General features: G+C 46.6%; 1 protein-coding gene and 28 non-coding genes across 30 annotated transcripts in view; 15 read left to right on the forward strand and 14 right to left on the reverse strand.

Annotated features, from left to right (window-relative positions):
• ap2b1 (adaptor related protein complex 2 subunit beta 1) overlaps positions 1-2,279 on the forward strand; it is a 31,333-nt gene extending 29,054 nt beyond the window's left edge. For both annotated transcript variants that reach the window (XM_071926943.2, XM_071926944.2), the window contains one exon: positions 199-2,279. In XM_071926943.2, the coding sequence (XP_071783044.1) occupies positions 199-273 (75 nt within the window). In that variant the 3' untranslated portion in view covers positions 274-2,279. The remainder of the gene's footprint in view (positions 1-198) is intronic.
• Positions 2,280-4,122: 1,843 nt separating this feature from the next.
• Positions 4,123-4,194, reverse strand: trnae-cuc (transfer RNA glutamic acid (anticodon CUC)). The gene has a single exon. It is a non-coding gene; the product is annotated as a tRNA-Glu (tRNA).
• Positions 4,195-4,376: 182 nt separating this feature from the next.
• Positions 4,377-4,465, forward strand: trnay-gua (transfer RNA tyrosine (anticodon GUA)). The gene is given in 2 exon segments: positions 4,377-4,413; positions 4,430-4,465. It is a non-coding gene; the product is annotated as a tRNA-Tyr (tRNA).
• A 405-nt stretch (positions 4,466-4,870) lies between these two features.
• On the reverse strand, positions 4,871-4,942 carry trnae-uuc (transfer RNA glutamic acid (anticodon UUC)). Its single transcript has one exon. It is a non-coding gene; the product is annotated as a tRNA-Glu (tRNA).
• A 182-nt stretch (positions 4,943-5,124) lies between these two features.
• Positions 5,125-5,213, forward strand: trnay-gua (transfer RNA tyrosine (anticodon GUA)). Its single transcript is given in 2 exon segments — positions 5,125-5,161; positions 5,178-5,213. It is a non-coding gene; the product is annotated as a tRNA-Tyr (tRNA).
• An 823-nt stretch (positions 5,214-6,036) lies between these two features.
• trnae-cuc (transfer RNA glutamic acid (anticodon CUC)) lies at positions 6,037-6,108 on the reverse strand. The gene has a single exon. It is a non-coding gene; the product is annotated as a tRNA-Glu (tRNA).
• A 182-nt stretch (positions 6,109-6,290) lies between these two features.
• Positions 6,291-6,379, forward strand: trnay-gua (transfer RNA tyrosine (anticodon GUA)). Its single transcript is given in 2 exon segments — positions 6,291-6,327; positions 6,344-6,379. It is a non-coding gene; the product is annotated as a tRNA-Tyr (tRNA).
• A 405-nt stretch (positions 6,380-6,784) lies between these two features.
• trnae-uuc (transfer RNA glutamic acid (anticodon UUC)) lies at positions 6,785-6,856 on the reverse strand. Its single transcript has one exon. It is a non-coding gene; the product is annotated as a tRNA-Glu (tRNA).
• Positions 6,857-7,038: 182 nt separating this feature from the next.
• On the forward strand, positions 7,039-7,127 carry trnay-gua (transfer RNA tyrosine (anticodon GUA)). The gene is given in 2 exon segments: positions 7,039-7,075; positions 7,092-7,127. It is a non-coding gene; the product is annotated as a tRNA-Tyr (tRNA).
• An 823-nt stretch (positions 7,128-7,950) lies between these two features.
• Positions 7,951-8,022, reverse strand: trnae-cuc (transfer RNA glutamic acid (anticodon CUC)). Its single transcript has one exon. It is a non-coding gene; the product is annotated as a tRNA-Glu (tRNA).
• A 182-nt stretch (positions 8,023-8,204) lies between these two features.
• trnay-gua (transfer RNA tyrosine (anticodon GUA)) lies at positions 8,205-8,293 on the forward strand. Its single transcript is given in 2 exon segments — positions 8,205-8,241; positions 8,258-8,293. It is a non-coding gene; the product is annotated as a tRNA-Tyr (tRNA).
• Positions 8,294-8,698: 405 nt separating this feature from the next.
• Positions 8,699-8,770, reverse strand: trnae-uuc (transfer RNA glutamic acid (anticodon UUC)). Its single transcript has one exon. It is a non-coding gene; the product is annotated as a tRNA-Glu (tRNA).
• Positions 8,771-8,952: 182 nt separating this feature from the next.
• trnay-gua (transfer RNA tyrosine (anticodon GUA)) lies at positions 8,953-9,041 on the forward strand. The gene is given in 2 exon segments: positions 8,953-8,989; positions 9,006-9,041. It is a non-coding gene; the product is annotated as a tRNA-Tyr (tRNA).
• Positions 9,042-9,864: 823 nt separating this feature from the next.
• On the reverse strand, positions 9,865-9,936 carry trnae-cuc (transfer RNA glutamic acid (anticodon CUC)). Its single transcript has one exon. It is a non-coding gene; the product is annotated as a tRNA-Glu (tRNA).
• Positions 9,937-10,118: 182 nt separating this feature from the next.
• On the forward strand, positions 10,119-10,207 carry trnay-gua (transfer RNA tyrosine (anticodon GUA)). Its single transcript is given in 2 exon segments — positions 10,119-10,155; positions 10,172-10,207. It is a non-coding gene; the product is annotated as a tRNA-Tyr (tRNA).
• A 405-nt stretch (positions 10,208-10,612) lies between these two features.
• trnae-uuc (transfer RNA glutamic acid (anticodon UUC)) lies at positions 10,613-10,684 on the reverse strand. Its single transcript has one exon. It is a non-coding gene; the product is annotated as a tRNA-Glu (tRNA).
• Positions 10,685-10,866: 182 nt separating this feature from the next.
• On the forward strand, positions 10,867-10,955 carry trnay-gua (transfer RNA tyrosine (anticodon GUA)). The gene is given in 2 exon segments: positions 10,867-10,903; positions 10,920-10,955. It is a non-coding gene; the product is annotated as a tRNA-Tyr (tRNA).
• An 823-nt stretch (positions 10,956-11,778) lies between these two features.
• On the reverse strand, positions 11,779-11,850 carry trnae-cuc (transfer RNA glutamic acid (anticodon CUC)). The gene has a single exon. It is a non-coding gene; the product is annotated as a tRNA-Glu (tRNA).
• Positions 11,851-12,032: 182 nt separating this feature from the next.
• trnay-gua (transfer RNA tyrosine (anticodon GUA)) lies at positions 12,033-12,121 on the forward strand. The gene is given in 2 exon segments: positions 12,033-12,069; positions 12,086-12,121. It is a non-coding gene; the product is annotated as a tRNA-Tyr (tRNA).
• Positions 12,122-12,526: 405 nt separating this feature from the next.
• trnae-uuc (transfer RNA glutamic acid (anticodon UUC)) lies at positions 12,527-12,598 on the reverse strand. The gene has a single exon. It is a non-coding gene; the product is annotated as a tRNA-Glu (tRNA).
• A 182-nt stretch (positions 12,599-12,780) lies between these two features.
• trnay-gua (transfer RNA tyrosine (anticodon GUA)) lies at positions 12,781-12,869 on the forward strand. The gene is given in 2 exon segments: positions 12,781-12,817; positions 12,834-12,869. It is a non-coding gene; the product is annotated as a tRNA-Tyr (tRNA).
• An 809-nt stretch (positions 12,870-13,678) lies between these two features.
• trnae-cuc (transfer RNA glutamic acid (anticodon CUC)) lies at positions 13,679-13,750 on the reverse strand. The gene has a single exon. It is a non-coding gene; the product is annotated as a tRNA-Glu (tRNA).
• Positions 13,751-13,932: 182 nt separating this feature from the next.
• Positions 13,933-14,021, forward strand: trnay-gua (transfer RNA tyrosine (anticodon GUA)). Its single transcript is given in 2 exon segments — positions 13,933-13,969; positions 13,986-14,021. It is a non-coding gene; the product is annotated as a tRNA-Tyr (tRNA).
• Positions 14,022-14,426: 405 nt separating this feature from the next.
• Positions 14,427-14,498, reverse strand: trnae-uuc (transfer RNA glutamic acid (anticodon UUC)). The gene has a single exon. It is a non-coding gene; the product is annotated as a tRNA-Glu (tRNA).
• Positions 14,499-14,680: 182 nt separating this feature from the next.
• trnay-gua (transfer RNA tyrosine (anticodon GUA)) lies at positions 14,681-14,769 on the forward strand. The gene is given in 2 exon segments: positions 14,681-14,717; positions 14,734-14,769. It is a non-coding gene; the product is annotated as a tRNA-Tyr (tRNA).
• A 799-nt stretch (positions 14,770-15,568) lies between these two features.
• On the reverse strand, positions 15,569-15,640 carry trnae-cuc (transfer RNA glutamic acid (anticodon CUC)). Its single transcript has one exon. It is a non-coding gene; the product is annotated as a tRNA-Glu (tRNA).
• A 182-nt stretch (positions 15,641-15,822) lies between these two features.
• On the forward strand, positions 15,823-15,911 carry trnay-gua (transfer RNA tyrosine (anticodon GUA)). The gene is given in 2 exon segments: positions 15,823-15,859; positions 15,876-15,911. It is a non-coding gene; the product is annotated as a tRNA-Tyr (tRNA).
• A 405-nt stretch (positions 15,912-16,316) lies between these two features.
• trnae-uuc (transfer RNA glutamic acid (anticodon UUC)) lies at positions 16,317-16,388 on the reverse strand. The gene has a single exon. It is a non-coding gene; the product is annotated as a tRNA-Glu (tRNA).
• A 182-nt stretch (positions 16,389-16,570) lies between these two features.
• trnay-gua (transfer RNA tyrosine (anticodon GUA)) lies at positions 16,571-16,659 on the forward strand. The gene is given in 2 exon segments: positions 16,571-16,607; positions 16,624-16,659. It is a non-coding gene; the product is annotated as a tRNA-Tyr (tRNA).
• The last annotated feature ends 301 nt before the right edge of the window (positions 16,660-16,960 follow it).

Below are 16,960 nucleotides of genomic sequence, written 5' to 3' on the forward strand. Positions count from 1 at the left end.
TTGGCAAAATGTTTGAATTGGAAAGGAACTGTGTCTAAGAGTCAATGGACAATCAGTATAGGATGACTAAGGTCTATTAGATAGCGCCTACGAAGTTAGGCTCTATTGAAACAGCATCTGCTAAATAAAAGCTGGAAGAGCTGTGAATGAAGAAAGTCTTTCCCTTTGTAACCATCTATATTCTCTCTCCTTCCACAGCTGTCTTTGAAGTGTCGGGCTCCCGAGGTTTCCCAGTACGTCTACCAGGTGTACGACTCTGTCCTGAAGAACTGACCCGCTCTTCCACCTTCCACCCCACAACTCTCCTTCACCCCAACAACAGACAGCAGCGTTTAGCATTTGCTGCCGTCTACGGCTAACTGCCAAAACAAGAAAATCTCCAAACAATACAGGAATATCGGGTGCATTTCCCTCACACAGATTAACAAGGCAAATGTCAGTAAATACAAAACCATAGTTCCATAGTACCTATAGCCACAGTGAGTGGTCACTGCATGGTTTGATGAGCATCATAATGATTTAAATTATAAATAATGGCTATTTGTTAGAAGATCATACCCATTAGATGATGGTGATAGATGTTTATCACCATCATTGAGTAAACACCAAATGATAGAATTTCTCCTTGGTAAATGATGTGGGGGGGGAAAAAGGAGTTCTACACACTATTGGTATTTCCTTTATTTTGGCAGTTACCTGTATTATTCAATACTCCCCACTTCCATTTTTACCTTGTGAAAAAAATTGTATATCCACCATTCCATCCTTAACTTAGATGTCTTAATGTCGTAAAGATGTGGTTGATGGTGAAACTGTCCTGAGTGGAAAAAAAAATCTCCCAATTTCCATAAAGCCATTGCTTTTTCTTTGTACTGTGAATGGTTCACAATTGTTGATCATATTTGCTTTTGTTTTGATTTATTTTTGATACTGGTTCTGTCTCAGTGGTACTTAAGACTGATCTCTCCCATCCATTCCACAAATCACACTCCATCAAGAGGCATCAGACTCAGACAGATGATTCAGTTTCAATGTTTGTGAGATGCAGCAGTTAACAATTTTCAGGTTGCCATGACTTTCAAATTACTAGCCTTCTGTCATTGGTTTTGGAACCACTACGCAAACCACAAAAAATGGTAGCTATTATTATGTGTTTGCTCATCAGTGCCACTCCTTTTTTTTTTAAATGACTTCTGCAGCTGACCATTTCACATCTAATTCCTTTTGTAATAGCCCCATTTACTGCAAGCACATAGTTGTACACAGCTTTATATAACTATATTGCCATTCCTATTTATCGTGCATCTACCTCTGCATATATCTTTTTCACTGATTTTCATGTTGCAGTATTATATGCCAGATGTGTGTAGTAAGTTTTACATTCTGTAATGCGCTATAAATGTTTTCCTTTCTTTGATTCCAGTGCATTTCATTTTATACAGGTTAGATGGTTTATTGATATTCCATATGCAGTTGTTGAGCCAGACTAAGCCTGTGGCACAAAAGCCAAACCAAAATCACAGGACCATGTATTCATTCAATTAAATGCCAACTTTTAATACTCTGCTTTTAAAAGAATCTCCTAGTATCGGCATTGTGTGTACTATAAAAAATGATGGTAGTGCGTGCATTAGCCATAAGGACCAAGGTTGCCCTTACAGTGTAGTCCAGTGACATGTTGTAGTTTGCATAATAAACAAATGAAAATTTGATATTACCTTATAACTGAAATTAAGTTTTGCTTGTACTCCCTTAAGTCCATAGTTGGTGCTTTATTGAATTATGTGCCACATTGTCACGTTAATGATTATCTATGATGTCATATAATCTAACCTGCTTTTGCAAGTCCAAGTGCATCCTATGACTATCCAATAGAAAAGGCTTCTTGAGTGTATCAGTTGTGTTTGTGACACAGATTTCTTATGCTGTTGCCATATACGCTTGTGTGCCTGCATGAACCTTCATTCCATTTTCTCCTTTTTAACCACAGCTGTGCATTCACTTCAATTAAAAAATGGAAATGTCTCTTCTCTCAAGTTACCACAAGTCTCCAAAGCAAAATCTCATGTTTTTAAAAAAGCTGCATTGTCTTTAGCACTTACACAAATAGAAGTATATCTAAAACTGTTGCCAGCAATACAGAATATCTAGAGGGAGCTATCATGGCATCTGATGAAATGAAATATTTCTTGCATCGTTGCTGTAAACCTGTTGTAGATGACCCCTCATTGAAAACCTATCACTGTACCATCTCTTATGTCAATAAAATGTCTAATTCATTATGTATCAGTGTGTGTACTGCACTCACCACATTTTCTGCCTTCAGGAATCAGAACTATACGAAAAGCAGAGCTGACGTAAGAGGCACAGGACACATTGTAGTCATAAACTAAGCTGTTTAGCCAACATTTTGTGAGAAATCATTTGGTTTGGTTATTAAAACCACTGAAAAGAGTAAAATCTTAGCTAGTTTTTGATATTTACACTGGAAGCTAATGTTGCTAATGTAGGGTTAGGGTTAACCCTAACCCATGGCTGACTGCTTGGGGTAAGTTGTCATACAGAGTTCAGGTGTACGCTTTTAAAGAGCACAGAGGTAAATGTATCAGCATACAACATTAAATATAAAGGTATTGTGCAGTAATTTAGCACAACAGGGATTGTGTTGGGAACTGGGATATAGTAATTAATGTAGACGTGTAGCAATTCAACAGGGACTGTAGAGGCATAGACCTGTTACCGTATTTCCTCTAATATTGGCCCGGGCCTTTATTTACCTCAACTGCAGAGGGTACCAGGCCTTTATTGGAAGCAGGCTTATATTAGAGACAGGCCTTTATTTCTAATTCCCTCTGTTTGATAAGTATATTTGCTCATATTTTAGTAAGCCTCCTTGTTTTCTGATCTGCTTCTGTTGGGGTTCGTTAGGTAGCCGTTTTTTTGTTACTGCAATGCATTATGATAATTACGGTAATCGACAACGGCATGATCCAGAGACTTCCGCCGGCCGAGCCATCTTGTGACATACTGCCATCTTGTGGCACTTGTACGTTACTACAAACTACAGTTACATGTATAATAGGCACCAGGAGTTTACCGGTATCCACCGTTGTTTCCGTGTAAGCTGAAGCTAACTGAAGCTAACTGAAGCTAAAGTAGAATCTATACAATTATATCATATCACCATTTATTTCGATGTACATGCGCGAGCTCAGTCCACCTGACAGCCCTCTGTTCTGTCGGCGGAGAGAGAGACACAGACAAGCATGGAGGTTTCGGCGCGCCGAGGGCTGACGCTTCCCGGAGTTTCCCGGGGGCACGGTTCCAGCCAGTGCCGATAGCTGGGCGCCGATTTGTTCCCGGTGATCCGGCGAGATTTCGGCGGGGGTCCCGACGCCGATGCGTCACCAGGTGTCCCCGATGGGTACGGGCCGTGGGCGCGGTGGAGAGGACAGCGGTGGAGAGAGGAGCCGGACACGGTATTGACCTAGTCTTGTTCCCTATGTTTTTTTCCCCGGCCTGTATTTGTTTGTGTCGACCACGGCCCGGCCATTATTGGAGACCCGGCTTTTAATTGACTACCGGCCACTATTAGAGGAAATACGGTACTTAAAGAATAGTGACTTTGCTTCAAGTTTTTTTCATTTCTGTCAAAGCCCCCAACAAGCCCTACGATGGCTTGGCCAGGACCACAGAGGTGTTTTTGCAAAGTTTCTTATCATTTAGTTGGGATCCAACCGCTTAGAATCACCAATGGCTTCCTTTCCAGTACAAACTCCCTTCAATCTGCAAGAAATGCTTGAAGGCGGCGGTGGGCAGCCATGCGCCATGGAGGGCCAAGCGTACGCAGGTTTTCATTGCGACAGCGCAATTCAGCAGGTGACTTCCCTGATGCCTTCCTCCTCTCTGGCTGCATGTGTGCTAGTCACTGACATCATCTGGTGTAGCGTTTGGTTGGAACGAAAACATGCATAGCCTCACGCTCCACAGCACATAATTGTCCCACCGCTGCTTTAAGGGAGCTGTTGCTCTTTAACACAGGATTGGTAAGACTGGTGAAGAGCGTTGGACAAAGTGATGAGGCGCTAGTGATCTTACACCGTCGGTGACTTAACAATAGCTTTCCCTGACCGGGAATCGAACCCTGGCCGCGGCGGTGAGAGCGCCGAATCCTGACCACTAGACCATCAGGGAAGTTTCTGGGTGTGTGTGTTCTTCAGATCAAGATTCACATTTTCTGTCAAATGTGCAGACATACTTTGGACTGAAGCGAACAGCTGACAGGCTGGCACTACATTTGTTCTGAAACACCAAAGCTTATCCATATTTGGGGCAAACGTGAGTGGTAGAGCGCAAGGTGTGTCATCTTCCTTAACCCTTCGATAGCTCAGCTGGTAGAGCGGAGGACTGTAGATTGACAGCGGCGGTTATCCTTAGGTCGCTGGTTCAATTCCGGCTCGAAGGAGGTGCTTTTTCTTTTTTACTCACATTATGTCAGATGTGAAATGTGATTGTCATCAGAAATATCTCTTTCTTCCAACAAAACATTTCCCTTTCTCTGCTGACAAGGAGGCTTTTAAAGTAAGTTGCTGGAGCTCCAGTTGTTTCCCTTTTTCCTTGTGCCCATTGTGAGACTGTCATTTTTTGGTGTAGTCACCTGGTGCAGCGTTTGGTCGGAATGAAAACATGCATAGTCTCACGCTCCAGACTGTGTATGTTTTCACTCTCACTCTCCATGGCACATAATTGTCCGACCCCTGCTTTATGTGAGCTGTTGCTCTTCAGCGCAGGATCGGTACGACTGGTGAGGAGCATCAGACAAAGTGATGAGGCTTGGTGACCTTACACTGTCGGCGACGTAAGAACAGCTTTCCCTGACCGGGAATCGAACCCGGGCCGCGGCGGTGAAAGCGCCGAATCCTGACCACTAGACCATCAGGGACCTTTCCGTGCGTCTTTTCTTCAGATCGAGATTCATGTTTTGTGTCAAATGTGCAGAGATACTTTGGACTGAAGCGAACAGCTGACAGGGTGGCACTACATTTGTTCTGAAAAACCAAAGCTTATCCGTGTTATGGGGCAAACGTGAGCGGTAGAGCGCAAGGTGTGTGGTTCTTTCTGGTCCCTTCGATAGCTCAGCTGGTAGAGCGGAGGACTGTAGGTTGACAGTGGCAGTTATCCTTAGGTCGCTGGTTCAATTCCGGCTCGAAGGAGATGCTTTCTTTTTTTTTGTCAAATTATGTCAAATGTTAAATGTGATTGTCATCAGAAATATCTCTTTCTTCCAACCAAACATTTCCCTTTCTCTGCTGACAAGCAGGCTTTTAAAGTAAGTTGAGGGAGCTGTACTTGTTTCCCTTTTTCCTTGTGCCCATCGTGACACTATTTCTTTTGGTCCGGTACGCAAGTGGTCACCAGGACAAAACTTGATGTTCTTTGGCCTGACACGATCAAATCTGAACTCAGATGGTGACAGGGAGAGAGCACTCAATCCTGACCACCACTCCACTACGGCACAGGGCACTCCTAAACCCTTTGCTGCTTACAAGTTTTTTTCATTTCTGTCAAAGCCCCCAACAAGCCCTACGATGGCTCGGCCAGGACCACAGAGGTGTTTTTGCAAAGTTTCTTATCATTTAGTTGGGATCCAACCGCTTAGAATCACCAATGGCTTCCTTTCCAGTACAAACTCCCTTCAATCTGCAAGAAATGCTTGAAGGCGGCGGTGGGCAGCCATGCGCCATGGAGGGCCAAGCGTACGCAGGTTTTCATTGCGACAGCGCAATTCAGCAGGTGACTTCCCTGATGCCTTCCTCCTCTCTGGCTGCATGTGTGCTAGTCACTGACATCATCTGGTGTAGCGTTTGGTTGGAACGAAAACATGCATAGCCTCACGCTCCACGGCACATAATTGTCCCACCGCTGCTTTAAGGGAGCTGTTGCTCTTTAACACAGGATTGGTAAGACTGGTGAAGAGCGTTGGACAAAGTGATGAGGCGCTAGTGATCTTACACCGTCGGTGACTTAACAATAGCTTTCCCTGACCGGGAATCGAAACCCGGCCGCGGCGGTGAGAGCGCCGAATCCTGACCACTAGACCATCAGGGAAGTTTCTGGGTGTGTGTGTTCTTCAGATCAAGATTCACATTTTCTGTCAAATGTGCAGACATACTTTGGACTGAAGCGAACAGCTGACAGGCTGGCACTACATTTGTTCTGAAACACCAAAGCTTATCCATATTTGGGGCAAACGTGAGTGGTAGAGCGCAAGGTGTGTCATCTTCCTTAACCCTTCGATAGCTCAGCTGGTAGAGCGGAGGACTGTAGATTGACAGCGGCGGTTATCCTTAGGTCGCTGGTTCAATTCCGGCTCGAAGGAGGTGCTTTTTCTTTTTTACTCACATTATGTCAGATGTGAAATGTGATTGTCATCAGAAATATCTCTTTCTTCCAACAAAACATTTCCCTTTCTCTGCTGACAAGGAGGCTTTTAAAGTAAGTTGCTGGAGCTCCAGTTGTTTCCCTTTTTCCTTGTGCCCATTGTGAGACTGTCATTTTTTGGTGTAGTCACCTGGTGCAGCGTTTGGTCGGAATGAAAACATGCATAGTCTCACGCTCCAGACTGTGTATGTTTTCACTCTCACTCTCCATGGCACATAATTGTCCGACCCCTGCTTTATGTGAGCTGTTGCTCTTCAGCGCAGGATCGGTACGACTGGTGAGGAGCATCAGACAAAGTGATGAGGCTTGGTGACCTTACACTGTCGGCGACGTAAGAACTGCTTTCCCTGACCGGGAATCGAACCCGGGCCGCGGCGGTGAAAGCGCCGAATCCTGACCACTAGACCATCAGGGACCTTTCCGTGCGTCTTTTCTTCAGATCGAGATTCATGTTTTGTGTCAAATGTGCAGAGATACTTTGGACTGAAGCGAACAGCTGACAGGGTGGCACTACATTTGTTCTGAAAAACCAAAGCTTATCCGTGTTATGGGGCAAACGTGAGCGGTAGAGCGCAAGGTGTGTGGTTCTTTCTGGTCCCTTCGATAGCTCAGCTGGTAGAGCGGAGGACTGTAGGTTGACAGTGGCAGTTATCCTTAGGTCGCTGGTTCAATTCCGGCTCGAAGGAGGTGCTTTCTTTTTTTTTGTCAAATTATGTCAAATGTTAAATGTGATTGTCATCAGAAATATCTCTTTCTTCCAACCAAACATTTCCCTTTCTCTGCTGACAAGCAGGCTTTTAAAGTAAGTTGAGGGAGCTGTACTTGTTTCCCTTTTTCCTTGTGCCCATCGTGACACTATTTCTTTTGGTCCGGTACGCAAGTGGTCACCAGGACAAAACTTGATGTTCTTTGGCCTGACACGATCAAATCTGAACTCAGATGGTGACAGGGAGAGAGCACTCAATCCTGACCACCACTCCACTACGGCACAGGGCACTCCTAAACCCTTTGCTGCTTACAAGTTTTTTTCATTTCTGTCAAAGCCCCCAACAAGCCCTACGATGGCTCGGCCAGGACCACAGAGGTGTTTTTGCAAAGTTTCTTATCATTTAGTTGGGATCCAACCGCTTAGAATCACCAATGGCTTCCTTTCCAGTACAAACTCCCTTCAATCTGCAAGAAATGCTTGAAGGCGGCGGTGGGCAGCCATGCGCCATGGAGGGCCAAGCGTACGCAGGTTTTCATTGCGACAGCGCAATTCAGCAGGTGACTTCCCTGATGCCTTCCTCCTCTCTGGCTGCATGTGTGCTAGTCACTGACATCATCTGGTGTAGCGTTTGGTTGGAACGAAAACATGCATAGCCTCACGCTCCACGGCACATAATTGTCCCACCGCTGCTTTAAGGGAGCTGTTGCTCTTTAACACAGGATTGGTAAGACTGGTGAAGAGCGTTGGACAAAGTGATGAGGCGCTAGTGATCTTACACCGTCGGTGACTTAACAATGGCTTTCCCTGACCGGGAATCGAAACCCGGCCGCGGCGGTGAGAGCGCCGAATCCTGACCACTAGACCATCAGGGAAGTTTCTGGGTGTGTGTGTTCTTCAGATCAAGATTCACATTTTCTGTCAAATGTGCAGACATACTTTGGACTGAAGCGAACAGCTGACAGGCTGGCACTACATTTGTTCTGAAACACCAAAGCTTATCCATATTTGGGGCAAACGTGAGTGGTAGAGCGCAAGGTGTGTCATCTTCCTTAACCCTTCGATAGCTCAGCTGGTAGAGCGGAGGACTGTAGATTGACAGCGGCGGTTATCCTTAGGTCGCTGGTTCAATTCCGGCTCGAAGGAGGTGCTTTTTCTTTTTTACTCACATTATGTCAGATGTGAAATGTGATTGTCATCAGAAATATCTCTTTCTTCCAACAAAACATTTCCCTTTCTCTGCTGACAAGGAGGCTTTTAAAGTAAGTTGCTGGAGCTCCAGTTGTTTCCCTTTTTCCTTGTGCCCATTGTGAGACTGTCATTTTTTGGTGTAGTCACCTGGTGCAGCGTTTGGTCGGAATGAAAACATGCATAGTCTCACGCTCCAGACTGTGTATGTTTTCACTCTCACTCTCCATGGCACATAATTGTCCGACCCCTGCTTTATGTGAGCTGTTGCTCTTCAGCGCAGGATCGGTACGACTGGTGAGGAGCATCAGACAAAGTGATGAGGCTTGGTGACCTTACACTGTCGGCGACGTAAGAACAGCTTTCCCTGACCGGGAATCGAACCCGGGCCGCGGCGGTGAAAGCGCCGAATCCTGACCACTAGACCATCAGGGACCTTTCCGTGCGTCTTTTCTTCAGATCGAGATTCATGTTTTGTGTCAAATGTGCAGAGATACTTTGGACTGAAGCGAACAGCTGACAGGGTGGCACTACATTTGTTCTGAAAAACCAAAGCTTATCCGTGTTATGGGGCAAACGTGAGCGGTAGAGCGCAAGGTGTGTGGTTCTTTCTGGTCCCTTCGATAGCTCAGCTGGTAGAGCGGAGGACTGTAGGTTGACAGTGGCAGTTATCCTTAGGTCGCTGGTTCAATTCCGGCTCGAAGGAGGTGCTTTCTTTTTTTTTGTCAAATTATGTCAAATGTTAAATGTGATTGTCATCAGAAATATCTCTTTCTTCCAACCAAACATTTCCCTTTCTCTGCTGACAAGCAGGCTTTTAAAGTAAGTTGAGGGAGCTGTACTTGTTTCCCTTTTTCCTTGTGCCCATCGTGACACTATTTCTTTTGGTCCGGTACGCAAGTGGTCACCAGGACAAAACTTGATGTTCTTTGGCCTGACACGATCAAATCTGAACTCAGATGGTGACAGGGAGAGAGCACTCAATCCTGACCACCACTCCACTACGGCACAGGGCACTCCTAAACCCTTTGCTGCTTACAAGTTTTTTTCATTTCTGTCAAAGCCCCCAACAAGCCCTACGATGGCTCGGCCAGGACCACAGAGGTGTTTTTGCAAAGTTTCTTATCATTTAGTTGGGATCCAACCGCTTAGAATCACCAATGGCTTCCTTTCCAGTACAAACTCCCTTCAATCTGCAAGAAATGCTTGAAGGCGGCGGTGGGCAGCCATGCGCCATGGAGGGCCAAGCGTACGCAGGTTTTCATTGCGACAGCGCAATTCAGCAGGTGACTTCCCTGATGCCTTCCTCCTCTCTGGCTGCATGTGTGCTAGTCACTGACATCATCTGGTGTAGCGTTTGGTTGGAACGAAAACATGCATAGCCTCACGCTCCACGGCACATAATTGTCCCACCGCTGCTTTAAGGGAGCTGTTGCTCTTTAACACAGGATTGGTAAGACTGGTGAAGAGCGTTGGACAAAGTGATGAGGCGCTAGTGATCTTACACCGTCGGTGACTTAACAATAGCTTTCCCTGACCGGGAATCGAAACCCGGCCGCGGCGGTGAGAGCGCCGAATCCTGACCACTAGACCATCAGGGAAGTTTCTGGGTGTGTGTGTTCTTCAGATCAAGATTCACATTTTCTGTCAAATGTGCAGACATACTTTGGACTGAAGCGAACAGCTGACAGGCTGGCACTACATTTGTTCTGAAACACCAAAGCTTATCCATATTTGGGGCAAACGTGAGTGGTAGAGCGCAAGGTGTGTCATCTTCCTTAACCCTTCGATAGCTCAGCTGGTAGAGCGGAGGACTGTAGATTGACAGCGGCGGTTATCCTTAGGTCGCTGGTTCAATTCCGGCTCGAAGGAGGTGCTTTTTCTTTTTTACTCACATTATGTCAGATGTGAAATGTGATTGTCATCAGAAATATCTCTTTCTTCCAACAAAACATTTCCCTTTCTCTGCTGACAAGGAGGCTTTTAAAGTAAGTTGCTGGAGCTCCAGTTGTTTCCCTTTTTCCTTGTGCCCATTGTGAGACTGTCATTTTTTGGTGTAGTCACCTGGTGCAGCGTTTGGTCGGAATGAAAACATGCATAGTCTCACGCTCCAGACTGTGTATGTTTTCACTCTCACTCTCCATGGCACATAATTGTCCGACCCCTGCTTTATGTGAGCTGTTGCTCTTCAGCGCAGGATCGGTACGACTGGTGAGGAGCATCAGACAAAGTGATGAGGCTTGGTGACCTTACACTGTCGGCGACGTAAGAACTGCTTTCCCTGACCGGGAATCGAACCCGGGCCGCGGCGGTGAAAGCGCCGAATCCTGACCACTAGACCATCAGGGACCTTTCCGTGCGTCTTTTCTTCAGATCGAGATTCATGTTTTGTGTCAAATGTGCAGAGATACTTTGGACTGAAGCGAACAGCTGACAGGGTGGCACTACATTTGTTCTGAAAAACCAAAGCTTATCCGTGTTATGGGGCAAACGTGAGCGGTAGAGCGCAAGGTGTGTGGTTCTTTCGGGTCCCTTCGATAGCTCAGCTGGTAGAGCGGAGGACTGTAGGTTGACAGTGGCAGTTATCCTTAGGTCGCTGGTTCAATTCCGGCTCGAAGGAGGTGCTTTCTTTTTTTTTGTCAAATTATGTCAAATGTTAAATGTGATTGTCATCAGAAATATCTCTTTCTTCCAACCAAACATTTCCCTTTCTCTGCTGACAAGCAGGCTTTTAAAGTAAGTTGAGGGAGCTGTACTTGTTTCCCTTTTTCCTTGTGCCCATCGTGACACTATTTCTTTTGGTCCGGTACGCAAGTGGTCACCAGGACAAAACTTGATGTTCTTTGGCCTGACACGATCAAATCTGAACTCAGATGGTGACAGGGAGAGAGCACTCAATCCTGACCACCACTCCACTACGGCACAGGGCACTCCTAAACCCTTTGCTGCTTACAAGTTTTTTTCATTTCTGTCAAAGCCCCCAACAAGCCCTACGATGGCTCGGCCAGGACCACAGAGGTGTTTTTGCAAAGTTTCTTATCATTTAGTTGGGATCCAACCGCTTAGAATCACCAATGGCTTCCTTTCCAGTACAAACTCCCTTCAATCTGCAAGAAATGCTTGAAGGCGGCGGTGGGCAGCCATGCGCCATGGAGGGCCAAGCGTACGCAGGTTTTCATTGCGACAGCGCAATTCAGCAGGTGACTTCCCTGATGCCTTCCTCCTCTCTGGCTGCATGTGTGCTAGTCACTGACATCATCTGGTGTAGCGTTTGGTTGGAACGAAAACATGCATAGCCTCACGCTCCACGGCACATAATTGTCCCACCGCTGCTTTAAGGGAGCTGTTGCTCTTTAACACAGGATTGGTAAGACTGGTGAAGAGCGTTGGACAAAGTGATGAGGCGCTAGTGATCTTACACCGTCGGTGACTTAACCATAGCTTTCCCTGACCGGGAATCGAACCCGGGCCGCGGCGGTGAGAGCGCCGAATCCTGACCACTAGACCATCAGGGAAGTTTCTGGGTGTGTGTGTTCTTCAGATCAAGATTCACATTTTCTGTCAAATGTGCAGACATACTTTGGACTGAAGCGAACAGCTGACAGGCTGGCACTACATTTGTTCTGAAACACCAAAGCTTATCCATATTTGGGGCAAACGTGAGTGGTAGAGCGCAAGGTGTGTCATCTTCCTTAACCCTTCGATAGCTCAGCTGGTAGAGCGGAGGACTGTAGATTGACAGCGGCGGTTATCCTTAGGTCGCTGGTTCAATTCCGGCTCGAAGGAGGTGCTTTTTCTTTTTTACTCACATTATGTCAGATGTAAAATGTGATTGTCATCAGAAATATCTCTTTCTTCCAACAAAACATTTCCCTTTCTCTGCTGACAAGGAGGCTTTTAAAGTAAGTTGCTGGAGCTCCAGTTGTTTCCCTTTTTCCTTGTGCCCATTGTGAGACTGTCATTTTTTGGTGTAGTCACCTGGTGCAGCGTTTGGTCGGAATGAAAACATGCATAGTCTCACGCTCCAGACTGTGTATGTTTTCACTCTCACTCTCCATGGCACATAATTGTCCGACCCCTGCTTTATGTGAGCTGTTGCTCTTCAGCGCAGGATCGGTACGACTGGTGAGGAGCATCAGACAAAGTGATGAGGCTTGGTGACCTTACACTGTCGGCGACGTAAGAACAGCTTTCCCTGACCGGGAATCGAACCCGGGCCGCGGCGGTGAAAGCGCCGAATCCTGACCACTAGACCATCAGGGACCTTTCCGTGCGTCTTTTCTTCAGATCGAGATTCATGTTTTGTGTCAAATGTGCAGAGATACTTTGGACTGAAGCGAACAGCTGACAGGGTGGCACTACATTTGTTCTGAAAAACCAAAGCTTATCCGTGTTATGGGGCAAACGTGAGCGGTAGAGCGCAAGGTGTGTGGTTCTTTCTGGTCCCTTCGATAGCTCAGCTGGTAGAGCGGAGGACTGTAGGTTGACAGTGGCAGTTATCCTTAGGTCGCTGGTTCAATTCCGGCTCGAAGGAGGTGCTTTCTTTTTTTTTGTCAAATTATGTCAAATGTTAAATGTGATTGTCATCAGAAATATCTCTTTCTTCCAACCAAACATTTCCCTTTCTCTGCTGACAAGCAGGCTTTTAAAGTAAGTTGAGGGAGCTGTACTTGTTTCCCTTTTTCCTTGTGCCCATCGTGACACTATTTCTTTTGGTCCGGTACGCAAGTGGTCACCAGGACAAAACTTGATGTTCTTTGGCCTGACACGATCAAATCTGAACTCAGATGGTGACAGGGAGAGAGCACTCAATCCTGACCACCACTCCACTACGGCACAGGGCACTCCTAAACCCTTTGCTGCTTACAAGTTTTTTTCATTTCTGTCAAAGCCCCCAACAAGCCCTACAATGGCTCGGCCAGGACCACAGAGGTGTTTTTGCAAAGTTTCTTATCATTTAGTTGGGATCCAACCGCTTAGAATCACCAATGGCTTCCTTTCCAGTACAAACTCCCTTCAATCTGCAAGAAATGCTTGAAGGCGGCGGTGGGCAGCCATGCGCCATGGAGGGCCAAGCGTACGCAGGTTTTCATTGCGACAGCGCAATTCAGCAGGTGACTTCCCTGATGCCTTCCTCCTCTCTGGCTGCATGTGTGCTAGTCACTGACATCATCTGGTGTAGCGTTTGGTTGGAACGAAAACATGCATAGCCTCACGCTCCACGGCACATAATTGTCCCACCGCTGCTTTAAGGGAGCTGTTGCTCTTTAACACAGGATTGGTAAGACTGGTGAAGAGCATTGGACAAAGTGATCTTACACCGTCGGTGACTTAACAATAGCTTTCCCTGACCGGGAATCGAACCCGGGCCGCGGCGGTGAGAGCGCCGAATCCTGACCACTAGACCATCAGGGAAGTTTCTGGGTGTGTGTGTTCTTCAGATCAAGATTCACATTTTCTGTCAAATGTGCAGACATACTTTGGACTGAAGCGAACAGCTGACAGGCTGGCACTACATTTGTTCTGAAACACCAAAGCTTATCCATATTTGGGGCAAACGTGAGTGGTAGAGCGCAAGGTGTGTCGTCTTCCTTAACCCTTCGATAGCTCAGCTGGTAGAGCGGAGGACTGTAGATTGACAGCGGCGGTTATCCTTAGGTCGCTGGTTCAATTCCGGCTCGAAGGAGGTGCTTTTTCTTTTTTACTCACATTATGTCAGATGTGAAATGTGATTGTCATCAGAAATATCTCTTTCTTCCAACAAAACATTTCCCTTTCTCTGCTGACAAGGAGGCTTTTAAAGTAAGTTGCTGGAGCTCCAGTTGTTTCCCTTTTTCCTTGTGCCCATTGTGAGACTGTCATTTTTTGGTGTAGTCACCTGGTGCAGCGTTTGGTCGGAATGAAAACATGCATAGTCTCACGCTCCAGACTGTGTATGTTTTCACTCTCACTCTCCATGGCACATAATTGTCCGACCCCTGCTTTATGTGAGCTGTTGCTCTTCAGCGCAGGATCGGTACGACTGGTGAGGAGCATCAGACAAAGTGATGAGGCTTGGTGACCTTACACTGTCGGCGACGTAAGAACTGCTTTCCCTGACCGGGAATCGAACCCGGGCCGCGGCGGTGAAAGCGCCGAATCCTGACCACTAGACCATCAGGGACCTTTCCGTGCGTCTTTTCTTCAGATCGAGATTCATGTTTTGTGTCAAATGTGCAGAGATACTTTGGACTGAAGCGAACAGCTGACAGGGTGGCACTACATTTGTTCTGAAAAACCAAAGCTTATCCGTGTTATGGGGCAAACGTGAGCGGTAGAGCGCAAGGTGTGTGGTTCTTTCTGGTCCCTTCGATAGCTCAGCTGGTAGAGCGGAGGACTGTAGGTTGACAGTGGCAGTTATCCTTAGGTCGCTGGTTCAATTCCGGCTCGAAGGAGGTGCTTTCTTTTTTTTTGTCAAATGTTAAATGTGATTGTCATCAGAAATATCTCTTTCTTCCAACCAAACATTTCCCTTTCTCTGCTGACAAGCAGGCTTTTAAAGTAAGTTGAGGGAGCTGTACTTGTTTCCCTTTTTCCTTGTGCCCATCGTGACACTATTTCTTTTGGTCCGGTACGCAAGTGGTCACCAGGACAAAACTTGATGTTCTTTGGCCTGACACGATCAAATCTGAACTCAGATGGTGACAGGGAGAGAGCACTCAATCCTGACCACCACTCCACTACGGCACAGGGCACTCCTAAACCCTTTGCTGCTTACAAGTTTTTTTCATTTCTGTCAAAGCCCCCAACAAGCCCTACAATGGCTCGGCCAGGACCACAGAGGTGTTTTTGCAAAGTTTCTTATCATTTAGTTGGGATCCAACCGCTTAGAATCACCAATGGCTTCCTTTCCAGTACAAACTCCCTTCAATCTGCAAGAAATGCTTGAAGGCGGCGGTGGGCAGCCATGCGCCATGGAGGGCCAAGCGTACGCAGGTTTTCATTGCGACAGCGCAATTCAGCAGGTGACTTCCCTGATGCCTTCCTCCTCTCTGGCTGCATGTGTGCTAGTCACTGACATCATCTGGTGTAGCGTTTGGTTGGAACGAAAACATGCATAGCCTCACGCTCCACGGCACATAATTGTCCCACCGCTGCTTTAAGGGAGCTGTTGCTCTTTAACACAGGATTGGTAAGACTGGTGAAGAGCATTGGACAAAGTGATCTTACACCGTCGGTGACTTAACAATAGCTTTCCCTGACCGGGAATCGAACCCGGGCCGCGGCGGTGAGAGCGCCGAATCCTGACCACTAGACCATCAGGGAAGTTTCTGGGTGTGTGTGTTCTTCAGATCAAGATTCACATTTTCTGTCAAATGTGCAGACATACTTTGGACTGAAGCGAACAGCTGACAGGCTGGCACTACATTTGTTCTGAAACACCAAAGCTTATCCATATTTGGGGCAAACGTGAGTGGTAGAGCGCAAGGTGTGTCATCTTCCTTAACCCTTCGATAGCTCAGCTGGTAGAGCGGAGGACTGTAGATTGACAGCGGCGGTTATCCTTAGGTCGCTGGTTCAATTCCGGCTCGAAGGAGGTGCTTTTTCTTTTTTACTCACATTATGTCAGATGTAAAATGTGATTGTCATCAGAAATATCTCTTTCTTCCAACAAAACATTTCCCTTTCTCTGCTGACAAGGAGGCTTTTAAAGTAAGTTGCTGGAGCTCCAGTTGTTTCCCTTTTTCCTTGTGCCCATTGTGAGACTGTCATTTTTTGGTGTAGTCACCTGGTGCAGCGTTTGGTCGGAATGAAAACATGCATAGTCTCACGCTCCAGACTGTGTATGTTTTCACTCTCACTCTCCATGGCACATAATTGTCCGACCCCTGCTTTATGTGAGCTGTTGCTCTTCAGCGCAGGATCGGTACGACTGGTGAGGAGCATCAGACAAAGTGATGAGGCTTGGTGACCTTACACTGTCGGCGACGTAAGAACAGCTTTCCCTGACCGGGAATCGAACCCGGGCCGCGGCGGTGAAAGCGCCGAATCCTGACCACTAGACCATCAGGGACCTTTCCGTGCGTCTTTTCTTCAGATCGAGATTCATGTTTTGTGTCAAATGTGCAGAGATACTTTGGACTGAAGCGAACAGCTGACAGGGTGGCACTACATTTGTTCTGAAAAACCAAAGCTTATCCGTGTTATGGGGCAAACGTGAGCGGTAGAGCGCAAGGTGTGTGGTTCTTTCTGGTCCCTTCGATAGCTCAGCTGGTAGAGCGGAGGACTGTAGGTTGACAGTGGCAGTTATCCTTAGGTCGCTGGTTCAATTCCGGCTCGAAGGAGGTGCTTTCTTTTTTTTTGTCAAATTATGTCAAATGTTAAATGTGATTGTCATCAGAAATATCTCTTTCTTCCAACCAAACATTTCCCTTTCTCTGCTGACAAGCAGGCTTTTAAAGTAAGTTGAGGGAGCTGTACTTGTTTCCCTTTTTCCTTGTGCCCATCGTGACACTATTTCTTTTGGTCCGGTACGCAAGTGGTCACCAGGACAAAACTTGATGTTCTTTGGCCTGACACGATCAAATCTGAACTCAGATGGTGACAGGGAGAGAGCACTCAATCCTGACCACCACTCCACTACGG

This window comes from Centroberyx gerrardi, chromosome 11, assembly GCF_048128805.1.
Source record: "Centroberyx gerrardi isolate f3 chromosome 11, fCenGer3.hap1.cur.20231027, whole genome shotgun sequence".
Lineage (NCBI taxonomy): Eukaryota > Metazoa > Chordata > Actinopteri > Beryciformes > Berycidae > Centroberyx > Centroberyx gerrardi.